Source organism: Panthera pardus, unplaced genomic scaffold, assembly GCF_024362965.1.
Source record: "Panthera pardus isolate Hobbes unplaced genomic scaffold, ASM2436296v1 HiC_scaffold_22, whole genome shotgun sequence".
NCBI classification, from domain to species: domain Eukaryota; kingdom Metazoa; phylum Chordata; class Mammalia; order Carnivora; family Felidae; genus Panthera; species Panthera pardus.
The window spans coordinates 58,137,168-58,153,372 of NW_026526788.1; the positions used below are offsets into that span (position 1 = coordinate 58,137,168).

General features: G+C 39.6%; 1 protein-coding gene and 1 pseudogene across 7 annotated transcripts in view; both read right to left on the reverse strand.

Moving 5' to 3' along the window:
• Positions 1-16,205, reverse strand: part of ERLIN1 (ER lipid raft associated 1) — a 65,838-nt gene that overhangs the window by 21,705 nt on the left and 27,928 nt on the right. For 5 of the 7 annotated variants that reach the window (XR_002082592.2, XR_002082595.2, XR_002082594.2 and 2 more), the window contains exons 10-12: positions 14,322-14,411; positions 13,156-13,235; positions 3,602-3,710 (exon numbers count right to left, since the gene is read on the reverse strand). Coding sequence is in view for 3 of the 7 variants with exons in the window: in XM_019459123.2 (XP_019314668.1) it covers positions 3,602-3,710; positions 13,156-13,235; positions 14,322-14,411 (279 nt within the window). In the remaining 4 variants the exon portion in view is untranslated. Of the gene's footprint in view, positions 1-716; positions 2,545-3,601; positions 3,711-8,437; positions 10,703-13,155; positions 13,236-14,321; positions 14,412-16,205 lie in introns of those variants that run through there. The other 2 variants (XM_019459127.2, XM_019459122.2) reach the window with 2 other exon arrangements.
• LOC109272763 (histone deacetylase 2-like) lies at positions 717-2,425 on the reverse strand (annotated as a pseudogene).

Consider the following 16,205-nt stretch of genomic DNA (forward strand, 5'->3'; position numbering starts at 1 on the left):
TGCGGGTTATCTTTTCACTTTTTTGATGCTGCCCTTTGAAGCACAAAGGTTTAAAATTTTGATGATGTCTAGATTATCTTGTTTTTGTTATTTGTGCTTTTGGTGTCATTTCAAGAACTATTGCCTAACTCAAGGTCATGATTTCCTCCTATTTTTCTTCTAAGAGTTTTATAGTTTTAACTCTTACATTAGGTCTATGAGCCACTTGGGAGTATGGTTTAAGGAAGAGGTCCAACTTCATTCTTTTGCATGTGAATATCCAGTTATCCCAGCCCCATTTGTGGAAATAACTATTCTTTCCCTATTAAGTTGTCTTGATACCCTTGTTGAAAATCAATGGACTATGTGAGGTTTCATTTCTGGATCCATTTCTGTATCTTCAATCTATATGTCTATCTGTATGCCAGAGTCACACAGTATTAATTACTGTAGTTTTGTGGGTTTTTTCCTCCAAGTATAATTGTTTTTTAATAAAGAGAATTACAAAGGATGGAAAAATCAGCTCAGAAAGTCCAATTACTTCTTTTTTTTCAATGTTTATTTTTGAGGGAGGGAGGGAGAGGGAGAATGCAAATGGGGGAGGAGTAGAGAGAGGAGAACAGAGGATACAAAGCAGGCTCTGTGCTGACAGCAGCAAGCCTGATGTGGGGCTCAATTCACGAACTGCAAGATCATGACTGAGCCGAAGTCGCACACTCAGCTGACTGAGCCACCCATGCGCCTCCCAGTTACTTCTTTTAATAGATCGATTTTTGGACAGAGTAACATCAATTTTAAATACTATTACATAAAGCATGATGGAGAAAAGAAATTTTGCTTTATAATTAGAAAACTCACAATAAAACTTGACACAAGAAACAAAAACAAGCCATTTTGAAAATAAACAGTCCATGCCAAGCTAGTCTAAAATGAAACCAGAAGTCTTCAAAAAGAAAAAAAAAATTCTTCCTTTTCTCTCCTTTTTATGGTTTCTGAAATTGGTGAAACTCTAATTCAAAGGTTGCTGAGCTGTTCTGATTTGGCTCCTTTGGTATTTGTTTTTTCACTACTCTTGTCCTTGGATTTCTCTTCTTTCGTAACATCTACTTTTTTTTGTCCTCAGTTTCCTTCTTGTCTTCTTTGATTCTAGCTTTCTTTGCTTTTTCTTTATGATAGCATTTCTACGATCTCCTTTTCCTTCCTCCTCAGAACTGAGAATCCCTCATCACAAGCTATCTATTTACCTGATGTTCAAATAGAAATTCTCTTATCTGAATCTTCTCCATCTTCGTCTTCACTGTCTTCCTGAACAGCATCTTCTGGAATAGTTTGAATCTGGATGCCACGTGCATGAGGTAGCATGTGTAAATTTTTGAATAAATGCTGTTTTATCTTTTCCATAAATTCTGTGGTGTTCTGGTTTGTCATGATTGAAGAACTAATACGCAGTTTGAAGACTGGTCCAAAATATTCAAAGTAATCATTATGTGGCAATTCACTGGAAACTTCACAATTATGGGTGGGCTGCAGTCTTACATGTTCAATATCAAGCAACATTAGATTGTCTATCCACCCCACATGCCAAGCATCAGTTAATGGTAAATTGAAAGTTTTTACAACTGCTACACATTTAGCATGACCTTTGACCATCAGATTGAAGCAACCAAGTCTCATCAGTGAGTCCACACCACACTGTAACCATAGCACTAGGCTGATACATCTCCATCACTTTTGAGATAATAAGCTTACATAGCTGCCCATCTGACTCATCATCTATACCGTCTCTTATTGGAAAATTGACAAGAGTATTTGCCTTTTCTTGCACCAATGTCCCTCAAGTCTCCTGTTCCAGGTAAGTGTTCCCCATATTTATGGAAAGATACAGTCATTACATGGTCTGTTACATAAAAAGCTTCTTGAGCACCATCACCACGATGAATATCAATAATATATAAGACTCTCTGGTGATACTTCAGTAATTCAAGGGTGGCAAGTACAGTATCATTAACATAACAGAATCCTAATTCTTCGGATTTCTTAGCATGATGTAATCCTCCAGCCCAGTTAACAGCCGTATCGGTTTGAGGTTTGTTTGACTTCAAAGCCCCAAGTACTAGTTGAAAGCTGACAAAACTCAGAGTCCATGAAACTCTGGGCAATTGTCTCCATCACTAAATTTCTGCATCTGCTTACGATACTCAGACATGTTCATGTTACCTGGTCTTATTGAATGCAGACATTTGAGATACTCATCACTGTGGTATTTTGTCATTTCTTCAGCCGTGGTTTTATGGGAACTGTATATTTTCATTTTTCTATATAACCCATAAGTTCACAGCAAGTTATGGGTCATGAGGATTCTATGAGATTTCATAGGCTGACCCTGTCCATAAAAATAATTTCCAACGTCACCATCTTGGTAGTAGACTTTCTTCTTGCCACTTTCCTAATAGGAGGCCATGTACTACCAGGCCACAGCTGGCTCCCAGCTCTGGCTCCTCCTCTCCCTCTGGTGCTGTGGCCTCAACCCAACTCAGGGTTGGCAGTGCGGGAGAGAAGGGCAGGCTGAAAGGTGGAGAGAAGAGGGTGACAGGAGAGCTCAAGAGCACTTAGTGTATATAGTAAAATATTGACAGTGATTATCTCTGTAGGGTAACATTTTTATTTTTTTGGTTTGCTTTTCTGCATTTTCCATTTTTTATGTTGAACACTTATCATTGTAATTAGAAGCAAAACATATCAACTGTTAGTTTTGAAACTACCAATAAAATGATTGGATAGGATAATAAGGAAAAAAAATGTGTGCTGACCAATCCTAAGTTGTCTGTATGACCTTATGGGGAATAATAACTGGAAGCCAGCCAACCAGCTCCTGCACAGAGGCAAGGATATGTGGGGCTCTGAATTTCAGAGGGGAAGAAAGAAGAGAAAATGACCAAGATCTTTTTGATGGCCCCTGGCTTCAGAAATCAGAAAATTAATAATGGTTAACAGTTTGCAAAAAACAGAAATGGGTACATTTTGTTTTGGAAAAGTCTGTAGTACAAAGGGGAGATCAACAGACAAAAGTATGCAAACACAAATTCCTTGGTCAGCTGGTGATATATGACATCTGAATTGGACTTTCTTTGGTTTCTTTAAAAACTTGCATTGGGGGCACCTGGGTGGCTTAGTGGGTTAAGCATCTGACTCTCAGGTCAGGTCATGATCTCACGATTCATGGGTTTGAGCCTGTGTAGGGCTCTGTGTGTGCTGTTGGCATGGAGCATGCTTGGGATTCTCTCTCCCTCTCTCTGCCCCTCCCCCACTTGTGCTTTCACACTTGCTCTCTCTCTCAAAATAAACAAACAGTAAACAAAAAACCATGCATTATACTCAATTACCAAACACAAAATAGTTCCTGGATGACTTGCCTGATCTTACTGGTGTACAAACTTAAATGGCTTCATCCAGATTTGGAGAATTGTAACAATTTGATTTGATTGACTTGGCTATCACCAGTACATTGCTTATTTATGCCATAAACTCAGTGAAGCTAACAATTGTCCAGAATGTGCATGTGTATGACCTGGGTGGATGTATTTGTAGTAACCAAGGGAAAAGGGCACAAAGTATTGTTTACCTGAAGCTGCTATTTTTATCCAAAAAGTGTCCTGGATCAAACTTCTCTGGGTTGGGAAACTCCTTGCAATTGAAAAAGACCAAAGACAGTAATGCAATACAGTAGTACCCTGGAACCAAGAAATGGAGAGTGAAATGGTACTTTATCACATTTCGCCTTGGTTCATAAAAAAAACTAACACTCTTAATTACAGTGGCTTGAAAAGGCCTGAGCACTCTTAAACTTGTCTAATGAGTGATTTTCTAGAGTTATAGCTATTTTACACACACTCTCATACATTATCTTTTTTTTTTTTTTTTTTTTAATTTACATCCAAGTTAGTTACCATATAGTGCCACAGTGATTTCAGGAGTAGATTTCTTAATGCCCTTTACCCATTTAGCCCATCCCCCCTCCCACAATCCCTCCAGTAACCATGCTTTGTTCTCCATATTGAAGAGTCTCTTATGTTTTGTCCCCCTCCCTGTTTTTATATTATTTTTGCTTCCCTTCTCTTGTGTCCATCTGTTCTGTGTCTTAAAGTGCTCATATGAGTGAAGTCATATGATATTTTCATACATTATCTTTTACTGAGTAATAAGATAGTGCTCAGTGGGAAGAGCAACGTCATGGTCAATGTGCAATGATTAATTGTTGAAAAACCCGGGTTTGCAACCCATATTGTCTAGACGTGAACTTCACTGGAATTGCTGCCTCAAGTCTGGAGCTTACATATCACAATTTTTTCTTTCTGAATTCAGATGTGAATGGAAGAAAATGAGACATGAAATTTTATGAATCAAGCCCACTTCCCTCACTTGTAAAATGGGGTGGGGTAACCAAAACAACACACTTTCTTCCTCTTGTGAAAAGGTTTTTATGAAGATTAAATGACAAAATATAATGATAGCCACAATTTATACTGGACCCATCACATTTACCTGACACTGTGCTTAGCTGTTTAGAAATCTCATTTACTTTTCACTTCAGCCACGTCCAGTAGGCTCTTTGTTCACAAGTGTAAATGAGGCAACTGACATTCAGAAAGGAAAAATAATTTGAGGTTAGACTTTCAGCAAGAGGCACAATTAGAATTTCAACCAAATTCTGATTATAAAGTACCGCTATTTAAGTGAAGGCTTTCTTTTACCATTTTTACTTTATTTTGTTTTTCCTTAAACATTATTTTATGATTACTGGAGTAGGTGTTACATGCACATGGTATAAAATATAAAAAAATATACAAAAGGGTGTAAAGTGGAAATGAATCTCTCTTCCTATACTCTTCTGGTTTCCTTCTTGATGTAATCACTGTTACTCACTTATGATATATCCTTTGGGAGATAACTTATAGATTAAAAAAAACAAAAAGACACACACATACACATCCCCATTTTCACACAGCAGCATCCTATGGCATTCTGATGCTTGCTTAGTATCCTACTTTATTAGAATAAGGGAATTGTAAAAAAAATCTTTTTAAATGAACATTCAGGGATATTCCAGTCTTTAAATATCACAAATATTGCTATGATGAATATTCTTATTTTGGGGGGAATTACTCATGAAGGATAAATTCCTAGTAGTAAAAGTGTGTATTTGTTTGAGCCACCAAGAATACATTTCCATGTAAACCCCTCCATGTGAGGTAGGGGTATTTTTTCCAACTCCCCCAGAGTTTTCTAACCTCCATTGAATAATCCATATTTTCCCTCTAGGTTACAAGCTTTCGAAAAGGCACCTTTAATCATGTACTAAGTTTCCGTATATAATTCAATTTATTTCTATACTTTAATTGACTAAAGAAGCTACAGTACAGTACTTCAATAACTGTGATTTTTTACTTTAATATTAGGTAGGGCTGTTGTGACTGTTCTTTTAAAATTTTCCCTATCAAATTTGGGATGTTAGTTTAGATCAAAAAAATATCTGGTTGATATTTTTTATTGAGATCTCATAAATGTATAAATTTGATTTTGGGATAATTGCTATTTCTTCCTTCCCATTGAGTAAGTTAATTTATTATTATACTTCTCTTTAACAGTTTAATGTTTTTCTATAAATCTTGAGATTTCTTGTTTATTCCTAAGTATTTTATCCTTGTTTTTATTTTTTAAATGTTTATTTATTTTTGAGGGGGGTGCAGAGAGAGAGAGAGAGAGAGAGAGAATCCCAAGAAGGCTCCATGCTGTCAGCACAGACCCTGACACAGGGCTAGAACTCACAAACCACAAGATCTTTACCTGAGCTGAAATCAAGAGTTGAATGTTCAACTGACTGAGCCACCCAGGCTCCCCATCCTTGTTTTTATTATTAAAAACTTGCCTTCATTATGTTTATTTACTTAGGTTTTATTTTAAATAGGGCAGCAATTAATTTAAATAATAAATTTGTATCTAACCAATGAATAATTCTATTTTTACAATCATGTTCAGGTAATTTTCTTGTATTTTCCAGGCACAATTATATCATCTACAAATTTGCCTCCTTAAATTTTTTTATCTTGTTCCCTTTTTCTACTTCTAGTAATGGTAGATAGACATGTTTTATTCTTGATATTAATGGGTATCCTTTTATAAAGTATTTTATCAATTAGCATGATTTGAGAAATATGTTTTCTCTGGCTAAAGAGGCATTCATCTATTCCCATTTTACTAAGGACTTAAAAAATTTTAAATGGGTATTAAATATCAAAAGCATTTTCTGTGCAAGTGAGACCATCATGTGATTGCCTCCTAAATTCTATTTATGTGGTGAATTTTACTAAACTAGATCTCCTGGTGTTAGACCATTCCTGTGTTCCTAATTATCCTCACTTGGTGGTGGTGTAGTGTTTTTAATGTGATGCTAAATTATGTGTTGATATTTTTAAGATTCGTAGCTGTTTCTGTTTTGTAGTGTTTTGGTCATGCTTGCCACCTTTTCTTCCTCTTCTATTCTTTGGAACTGTTTAAATGTAAAACCCAACCCCTTGGGGCACCTAGGTGGCTCAGCTGGTTAAGCGTCTGACTCTGGTTTCAGCTCAGGTCATGGTCTCAGTTTGAGAGTTCAAGCCCTGCGTCAGGCTCCTTGCTAACAGCGCTGTTAGTGCGGAGCCTGCTTGGGATTATCTTTCTGCCCTTCCTCTGCTCACTCTCTCAAAATAAACAAACTTAAAAAAACAAACAAACAACAACCCAACACCTGTTAATCACTACAGAAAACTGACTACATCCTCAGTGTGCATGTAAATGTTTTGGTAAATGTCAAGTGCTCTACAAATATTAACTGTTAGAGGTAGCAATATCCCAAATGTCATGGCATGTGAAGTCTGGGGAGAGAATTTGGGTTAAAGGTTGACACTTGGCTTGATTATCTTAGAGCTGCAGACACATTTTCTGTCTCTTCTTCCTTTTTTAAATCCATCATGAAAAATCAGATTCCAGTTCCTATGTGATTCTCATTACTAGAAATCACTGCTCCCTTAATACATTCTGTATGAGAGTGGAAGGGGACCCTGGAAACCCCAGATCAGCCTCCCCTACTCTAGGAAGGGAGAAATGCACCCCAACAATTACCATGCACAAATCATTATGCTAGGTGTCTAAACATATGCTGCTGAACCCACTGAAGAATGCTGTAAGGATGTATAAACAGGCTCAGAGATGTTAGGTAACTTCCCATGGTTACACATTAAGTCCTGACATAGACACTCTACCCTAAACTCTATGTCCTTTTTCCTCCACTACTCCCTTTCTTGCATTTCACATTCACCCTTTTGTTCTCTCATGAAACAAAATTCACCAATGCCTATGGGCCAGGTCCGAGCAATAGATACCACTCCAAAGAGCAGAATCATGGTCCCTACCCCGAAGAGCTGAACACTTGTGAGAACAGACATGAAACAGGTAATGGGAGATATGTGAAATAGTACAAAGACAGAAATGTGGAATGCTGACCTGAGCCAGCAGTTGACCTTTCTGAAGACATGAAGACTCACCAGGAGTTAGCAAAGGAAAATTAGAGCTATATGTAAGGGGGAAAAATGAGCCAGGTGGATGGAACAATATATGCAAAGGGACAGAGAGAAAGCACATTTAAGGACCCAGGCTGGAGAGGTCAGTGGGAGCCAGATGACAAAGAGCCTTGTATGCACACATCTGGGATTTATTAATCCCAAAGCAACGAGAAGCCACAAATTCTAATTCACAAAATCCCTTCCTCCCAGCAAGAGGCAGAAATCACTTAGTTCTAAATCACTTCATCTTAATATGTAATACTTAACATCTGAATTAGGTAAACTCCCCTGGTCTGCAGCAGCAGATGTAGGTTACCATGGGGTTGGATTCCACCGGAACCCAAGTAAAGGGCTGCTTTCCCCAAAACTCCCCCTTACTGAGCCCCGCTGCCCCAACATCACTGTGAAATTGTTCCCTATGAGGGAACGGTGAGAGCTAGGAAAGAGCAGGTCCAACCCTGGCTTGTGGACTAACACTTGAATTAGTGAAGTCAGTTCTAGTTTGTACAATTTGCCCTTCCTCCTCCTCAGTACAATTGTCTCTTCCCTTCCTCCCTTCTTAGACTCACTCAGAAAGGGCATGACGTTCCAGCCTCCCTTTCCTCTTCGGCTGCTGGCCACATCCCACCAAGAATCAGAACATTCCTTGTTACATTCTGTGAGTCAGGAAGAGCAGAAACCCTGCTTTCAAGATTCTTCTACCCAGGAAACAGTATTTTGAGCAGAGTGTAAGAAAAGCCTCTACAGTTGAGTTAAGCTAGTAAATAAACTGGCTACCTAGTTGAAATGGGCAAGACAGCCTTAGGGGCATGTGAAGACAACAGACAAGAATGGAGACATAAGGAAAAAATACAAATCACTGATAGTAAAATAATTTTATTTAGTTTCTTTTTTAAAAAAGGTAGCATTTCACATATAAATTTAGACTTCAAGATTACAGTGTGTATTTGCCAAAAGGAACATCCCTGCAGGAGGGATAGACTTAGAGCCTGAGCGAGCGCTGGGAAGCACACTCCAGGGAGAATCTAAGTGGAAGTAGTTTCTTTACAACTTCACAAAGCTAGTTCCCTGTTCCTCAACTCTGCCACCGGGGGGGTTGTAAGAAAACCCACATCCAACACTTCGGGGCAACGGCTTTTAGCTTATGGGAATAGGAAACATCTCTAGGAATGAAAGCACAAAGGTCAATGACCCAAATTTCCCACAATAATCATTACCTATCTGCAGCAACAATACATGACAGGTGAAGAGTTTATTCTTCTATTTCAAATGTTCTTTGAAGGAGAGCTAGAGAACATAAAGAGAGCGTATATAATAAGCGAAAATGAAAAAAGGATTCTCTCCATATTACAAATGCCTCTCTAGTATAAGGCCCAGGGAAAAGCCCCACTCAAATCTGGGATTCCTTCCCCACAGAAAGTGTTTGGCACAACCCACAAGCTGTCATGAGACTGACAGGACTGACAGCAAAAAGGTTTCTGGAAGTGGTCCCATGACTTTTCTGTCTGGCTTGAACACAGTATTCATGAAAGGTGTCTTAACAAGCTACAAACTCAGGCCTAACTATGGGGCACACTGTTTCAGGAAAGCTAATCTGAAGGGGAAAAGGCCCAGATGAAATAGGTCTCCCACAGCCACAGGCAAACTCGTTAACTCACTCTGTCATCCTCTCAAGGGAGATTAAATCCCCTGGCTGCCCAGGAAGTCAGTGGAATCCTGACTTCCTAGGGAGGGTGAGAGCCAGAGAACAACTTTGATTTCAGAATCTCAGAGCCAGGAAAAAAGGAGACAAAGATGACCAAAGATGCTTTCTAAGTTACTCTGTCCCATACTATGTAGGCTCCAGAAGAACAATATTGAGGAGAATCAGTGTGCTAGTAACCATGGCAGCCCTAGGATTTGGCCTTCAGGTAGAGGTACTGGGGCAAATAAATGTACCCCAAATCCAGTTTTACAAATAAAAACTTCCTGCAGTTATGATACAATACTGTGCAGTGAACAGCTGGGAACTGTATGCTGCTCCTATTTCCGGTTAAAGCCCTGTCCCGCTCTTGGCCAGACAGAGCTGAGAAGTGACACATAAGGAAGGAGTGGCTAAAAGCCAGGCACCTTAGTTACAAATGGCCTGGGGCAGTGATGCAGACAGTCATCATCCAATGGAGAGGAAGCGGGGGCCCCAGAGCTGTGGTTCAAAGCAAAGGTTTCATCTTACCCAGAACTTCAAACCAAGCTCTCTGAGCCTACTAATGCAGTAATAACTAGTGATTAGGAATCCCTGGCTGGGTGGCAAGGTACATATCTCAGCAGGCCACCAACTCAACTATAGGGAAAAAAAGGTGCAAATAATATCAAGTAAATCATTGCTCAAGTGGAAGATCATTTCCTGGAGAACTTCAGTGGACTAGATGCTAATCACACGGATGAATGCTGGGACTGGACCCCAAAGAAAGCCTGGGCCCCAGGCGTGATTGGTCGTCTTTACACTTACCGCATCCTGACATCTTCTCTGGCCTCTTATGTCTCGAATGGCCAAGCACACATTTCCCCGGGGACCAATGTAAACATTATTCAATAGATCTCAGCTTAGAAAAACACAGCTTGTTATATAATTCATGTCTAACATTCCAGTGCAGGCAGTATCTTAGCATCAGACTTTCCCGGATTTACGAGTACCAGTTCAGAAGGGAACACACACAGGATACTTGATAAACTGTGGCTGAAGACATTTGGGTGCCAGACAGTTGGTTCTACCCTGCAATCAGTTGATAAGCCAGGGCTATCACAGGAGAGGCAGAACAGACAGAGCACAGGTTCTCTGTGAATCTGAAGAGTCATATAACCATTGTTCCCACTTAACCCCTTGGGCCACATCTTGATATGGGAGTACATTTCCACCTCTTGCATCAACCTGTGCTCTCCTTGTTTTGGATGGGGCTCTCTCCAGAGGGTTCAAGAGCCTCCTTAGAGAGGAGAGAGCTTTTTCTTCCAGTCCTAACATCTGAATATTTTGAAGCACAAGAGGAGTCCATGAACATGCTAGGGATGTTGCTGCCAAAGTAGATCTTACTGTTAGAAGCAATGGCCTGGTACCTTTTGAGCTCCAGATATTCCGGGGTCAATTTGTGCTGTGTGGGGGCAAACAAGAGCAAAGGCATCAGGACACTTCAGTGCAATAATCATCCGTCTCTTTCCTTACACACATTTCCCCTACTGCTCTCCTGAACATCACTACTCGACTCTGAGTCATTGCCAATGATCTTCTCTCACTCTGAAGTGTGGCTATCACATTAACAGCTGTATTTTAGACTTGAAGTTCCTTACACAAGCTCCTGTCCTAATGTAGAGAGAAGTTGTTCATTTAAAAAAAAAAAAGGATTGAGGAGATGGGTTTGGGGAACAATGGTAACTAACATTTCTATAGTGACTTGGGGCCTGAAAAATGCCTTCATATATACTTTTATATTTCATCTAGTTAAATTCAACCTAGAATTAGTCTGGAATCTCTGCAGGTTCTCTTAAGAGGACAGGTCAATGGATGAGAATGGCAGAGCTTCAAAGGGGCTAGGCTCATATCCTTATTTGTGATTCTGCTTTTCTTGACCACATTCTAGAAGTGGAAAAGATCTCAAGAAATCACCTGATCTGTCCTCTTGCCTCTACTTAGAAGCTAGATGTTTAAACTGATTGTGATAGATGTTTGTCAATCACCAGATCGGTCACAGTTTTAGTTTTTAAATTTAAATCATGATGCCAAGATGTATCCAACCAAAACCTCTCAGGGTTTATTATTAAAACTAATTTCTAATATTCCTGGAAGATACTTCCCCCAAAGCCTTTCCCTAGTAATCCTCCCCTCATTGCAAGTCCCTGGCCTGTCCTCTAGGCCAAAGCCCATCTTGACCTTCATAGTACCCCCCCCACCCCCACCCCAACACCTTCCACTCCCTGGGTCTACACTCTCTCCAGTTGATTCACATCCTCTGCTGAAACTGCCATCAAATATGGTCACAGTGCATAACCAAATTACCTCCTAATGCCTTATTAATATAATACCAATATCCAAACAGCATTTTTCAAAATGGCATAAAACTGCTGTCCCTTTCAGCATAAGGCTAACCTCAAGGACAAGGTCTTGATACTTGTGCCTGGATAGCTTCTCCCATAACAGATTTGGATTGCTAGTTTTATTATTTATTTATTTGTGTTTGTTTTTATTTATTTTTGAAGGAGAGAGAGAGAGAGCACGAGTGAGGGAGGAACAGAGAGAGAGGGAGACACAGAATCTGAGGCAGGCTCCAGGCTCTGAGCTGTCAGCACAGAGCCTGATGTGGGGCTCAAACCCACAAACTGTGAGATCATGACCTGAGCCAAAGTTGGACACTTAACCAACTGAGCCACCCAGGGGCCCCTGGATTGCTAGTTTTATAAATTAAAGTTTCTCACCTTGCCTCCACCTTGACCAAATTCCATTGTTTCCATAGAGCTGTGTCTCCAATATGTTAAATTTACTTCTAAATTTATACTGGATTTCAAAGTACTGACAACTCTCACTCTATCAACCTATCATATCATGCCTTATCATTTCTTCTGAGCCCAGAGCATGTTGTTCCTTTCTAAAATGAAAGAATTTAAGACCTGTGTATACTTTAAATCTTGACTCTAATCCTTCAAACCACACCACTTTGGCAACCTCTTTCTCAACTCTTTCAACGTTCTAATCTGCAATGTTCTCTCTGCAATTAATAACTTTATCAACCTTGGCCATATTCTTCCCTTTTCAGAATACACAGGGGTTCTAGTTGCCTCTTACCAATTCCTGCTTACTAGGCCTGCATTCTCTAGACTTAAATTAACCCGAGTCTCTATACAAAAACTGTTCACCCATTTCACCCAACCTCCTACCTCCAATTGTCACATGTGAAATTCCTCACAACTAGAATATTTTTTAAATCCAGTAAACAAGCAGTATTCAGTTAGGGGCATTTGGAAAGGTATGGGGGGCGGGGGGGAGAAGGTGCTGACTGTTCAAATAACCGGTGAGCACTACTGACACGTAGCAGGCAAGGGTCAGGAATGCAAAATAGTCCGTAATGCATGAGATACCATGTCTTCAACAATGAAAAAGTTTGCCACCTCAAAATGCCAAGAAAGTTTCTGATGAGAAACACTGCACTAAACGAACTTAGCATCTATGCAAAGCTACCTGGAAAGCAACTCTAAATGGACTTTACTCTTCTCTTGTTACTCCTGTCATTCCATGAGAAGATCCTCACCTTTCCTGATTACTAAGCCCTGACAGAGCAGTACAGATGAATGGTTTATAGCATTTGACCTGTGTTTATAGATTTGTCCGCTATTGTCCTATCTCCCCACTTTTACAAGGAACTACACAAAGGTCTCTCCCCGTTGAGTGTGCAATATGACTTGATAAGTGATTGGTTGTTTCTGGAGAGTATGATGGTAACTACCAATCTTTGACACTGGATAAATCACCTCTATCATATTAGAGCCCCCCCACAAAGAAAAGCAAAACCCCAAACACTATATTATTAGGAGTGTGGCATGGAGAGCCAATCACCTTGTTTGAGGTGGCATATTTGTGTGCAGCGTAATACTCAGCATCTGCCTTCGCCTTCTCTCGGGCCAGGAATGCGGCATCTAGCAAGCAAAATAGAGTCAAGAGTGTTTAAAACAAAGGAAAGTTGCAATCCACTTCCTCAGCTGTGTAAGGGTTTACACACACTATGTTAAATAGGGGTCTCTTTTTCCGCTGCCTGATATTTTGATCACTTATTTTTATTCATTTATTTTTAAAGATTTCATTTTTTTTTTTTAAAGTAATCTCTATACCTGACACGGGGCTCAAATTTACACCCAAAGATCCAGAGTCATATGCTCTACTGATTGAGCTAGCCAGGCACTCCTCAATCACTTACTTTAAAGGCATGTAACAACATTAGCAGTTTTCAAAACCCAGTCCCCAGACTCTTTTCCAAGGAGAATACTCTCGTCATTGTTAAAGAACTTTCAGCTCATTGCAGCCTACTTCATTTTTCACCTAAAGCTGCTCCTTCTTTTCTCTACCCATCATCACCCAAAAAGCCTCACACCCTACCCACGTCTAGGCTTCAAGTAAAACAATGAAGTCCAGACATGAAAGCTCTGCTCTATATATTGCACTGTCCCCATCCCCTCCAAACTGGATCCAGAATCAGTTAATGTAGAATGACAGGACAGGAAGCAGCAATATACAAGCAAAAGAGGTTGAATGTTTGGTCTTCAAGACTGTGAGCTCAGAACATTAGCATCTCACTGTATGAAATCTAGGAGTTTGAGAGCCTTTTACGAAAACTAAGGCTGCTTTTTTCCTGGCTAAATTTTTTGTTATATTTTTGGTTGACGGGTAGGAAAGAAACTAGTAGTGGTGGGGGTTTCTTATATATTCTTTACAACTGATTATAGGTAATTCTCATATTTTGTCTGCCTGAGGACAAAGTGGTAGCTAATAAGCCACAACTTAAGGACAGAAAATGAGCGATGAGTTGCCTATAGTCACAAACCAACCAAGAGCTAAACATGTAATGGTAATTTAAAAAAATCTGTCTATGAGCATAACAGGGCAGCCACTTCCTCCAGACCGGATTATTCTGTCGATGGCCTTCCCACCCACCATAATCAAGAAATCAGTCTCTGAAGCAGAGAGGCAGTTCAAGATAGTCAGAGCCTCTTTTCTCCCTCATGTACCTTCAATTTCAGAAATGCGCTTTTCAGTTTCTTTCTCCATCACCTTCTGCTGAAACCGAATTTTTGCCACTTGTGCAATCTTCTCTGCTTCTATAATTATACACAAAAAAAGATACATTCAACAACATTTCTCTAGGTCTGGAAATACTTAGAATCAGCAGCATACAGTTTTAACACTTAGTCATATAAGGTTTTATGGGCTGTTTCATTGTTTTAAACATCCAGACTGTACACAACTCAACAGAAAAAAGGGAATTTATTTCCTATTTCACTGTTGACAGTGCTGGTTTTGTGGGAAATGGGAGGGAATACAAAAGGTTAACAACAGTTCCAGTCCTTCATGGGATTACACAGCAGCGGTCCACAAGCTAATGGGGAAAATGATACTTCGTGAAAGTACTCAGAACAAAAACAAAGCAACATAAATGCATGGCAACATAGGACAATCTTATAAAACAGCAGGAGAAAGAAGGAATAAAGATAAGTTAAACCAAGAAAGGTCTTCTGGAAAAAAATCTTAAAGAAAATAATGGACATGACCTAGGAGGACATGGCAAAAGGAGTAAAGACAAGGAAGAACAAATGAACAGTCACAATGAAGAGGTCATTATGGAGCCAGCTGACCAGAGAACAAATAATTAGAATAGAAAGAAAGCTAGAAGACCTCCATCTTGAGTAATGGGCTAAAGAATTTAGCTTTAATATACTCAGGATCAACTTGTTGAAGTTACCAAGAGGGAAATGACAAGATGAAAAGATCAGAGGAGAATTCTGACTGTGGTAGAACATAAAAGAGAAAGCAGGCTAATTCATCTGACACTGTGAAAACAAGTGTTGGGGGTGAACATGTTGGTTGCAGCAGACAATTATAGGCAGGGAAAACCAAACACCCTCAAGTACACCAGCGGCCTAACCAAAAGATCCAGGACCAGGGAAGAAAGACTCTTATTACACTTTTAATTCAATCACTGCAATTCTTGAAGAACATTCTCAGTTCTTCTTTTCAGCCAAAGAGGATGAGTATTTTAACACATCTTATCTCTGTCCCTGGGGGAAGAGTATAATAGAAAAAAGATTTCTAAGTGTTTTCCTATTTCCAGAAGATCCAGTATCCTTTAGCATTGACGCCAGCGCATACTTCCCTATTTCCTCATTAGCAACACATCAACTTGTATCACCCCAACTCCCAAATAGACTATGACGTTCTACTGGAAATAACAGAAGGCATTTGGAGCCTATAGCTATAATCCAGAGAATCGTGTCTCAACGTAGGGAAATGGTTGTGGTCATCCCACTTAACGCTACTCTCTGATGTGTAGAAATAAACCAATAAAGAGCATGAGTCAGGTTCTAGTTCTAGAAAAATGGTGAAATAGAGTAATGAGAAAACCCCCCAGCTAACAACACCTTAAAGTGCTAGACAAAATGTAACAATTTTTTTTTAATGTGTGGCTAAGATGCTAAGAAAGAATGAGAGATCCCGAAGACACATAAGCAAAGGAAGAGTTGAGAGCTGAGAGCTGGTATAGGAAGAGCTGAGAACTTAGACAAGCAAGGGAGATGGACCTGGATTGTTGCCCATTCATGGCCAGGAGGTGACGCCTTGAGAACTGTATAAAACTGAGACCACTAATGGGCTTCAATTCCACTGAGACTAAAAACCTCTACCGACCACCCCAGTGAAGAGAAGTAAGCTTGTCTCTACCTAGACACACCACAAAGACAGAGAAAAATTATAAAAGTAAGAAGACAAGAGGAAGCCAAACAAAAATGAAATAATATCACCACAGTGACAGAAAAAAAGTAAGTTTTGTTGGGCTTAGAACTGTAGGCTAAATTACTAATTCAAGAATGAAATAAAATCATTTCAGACTAAGGAAGAAT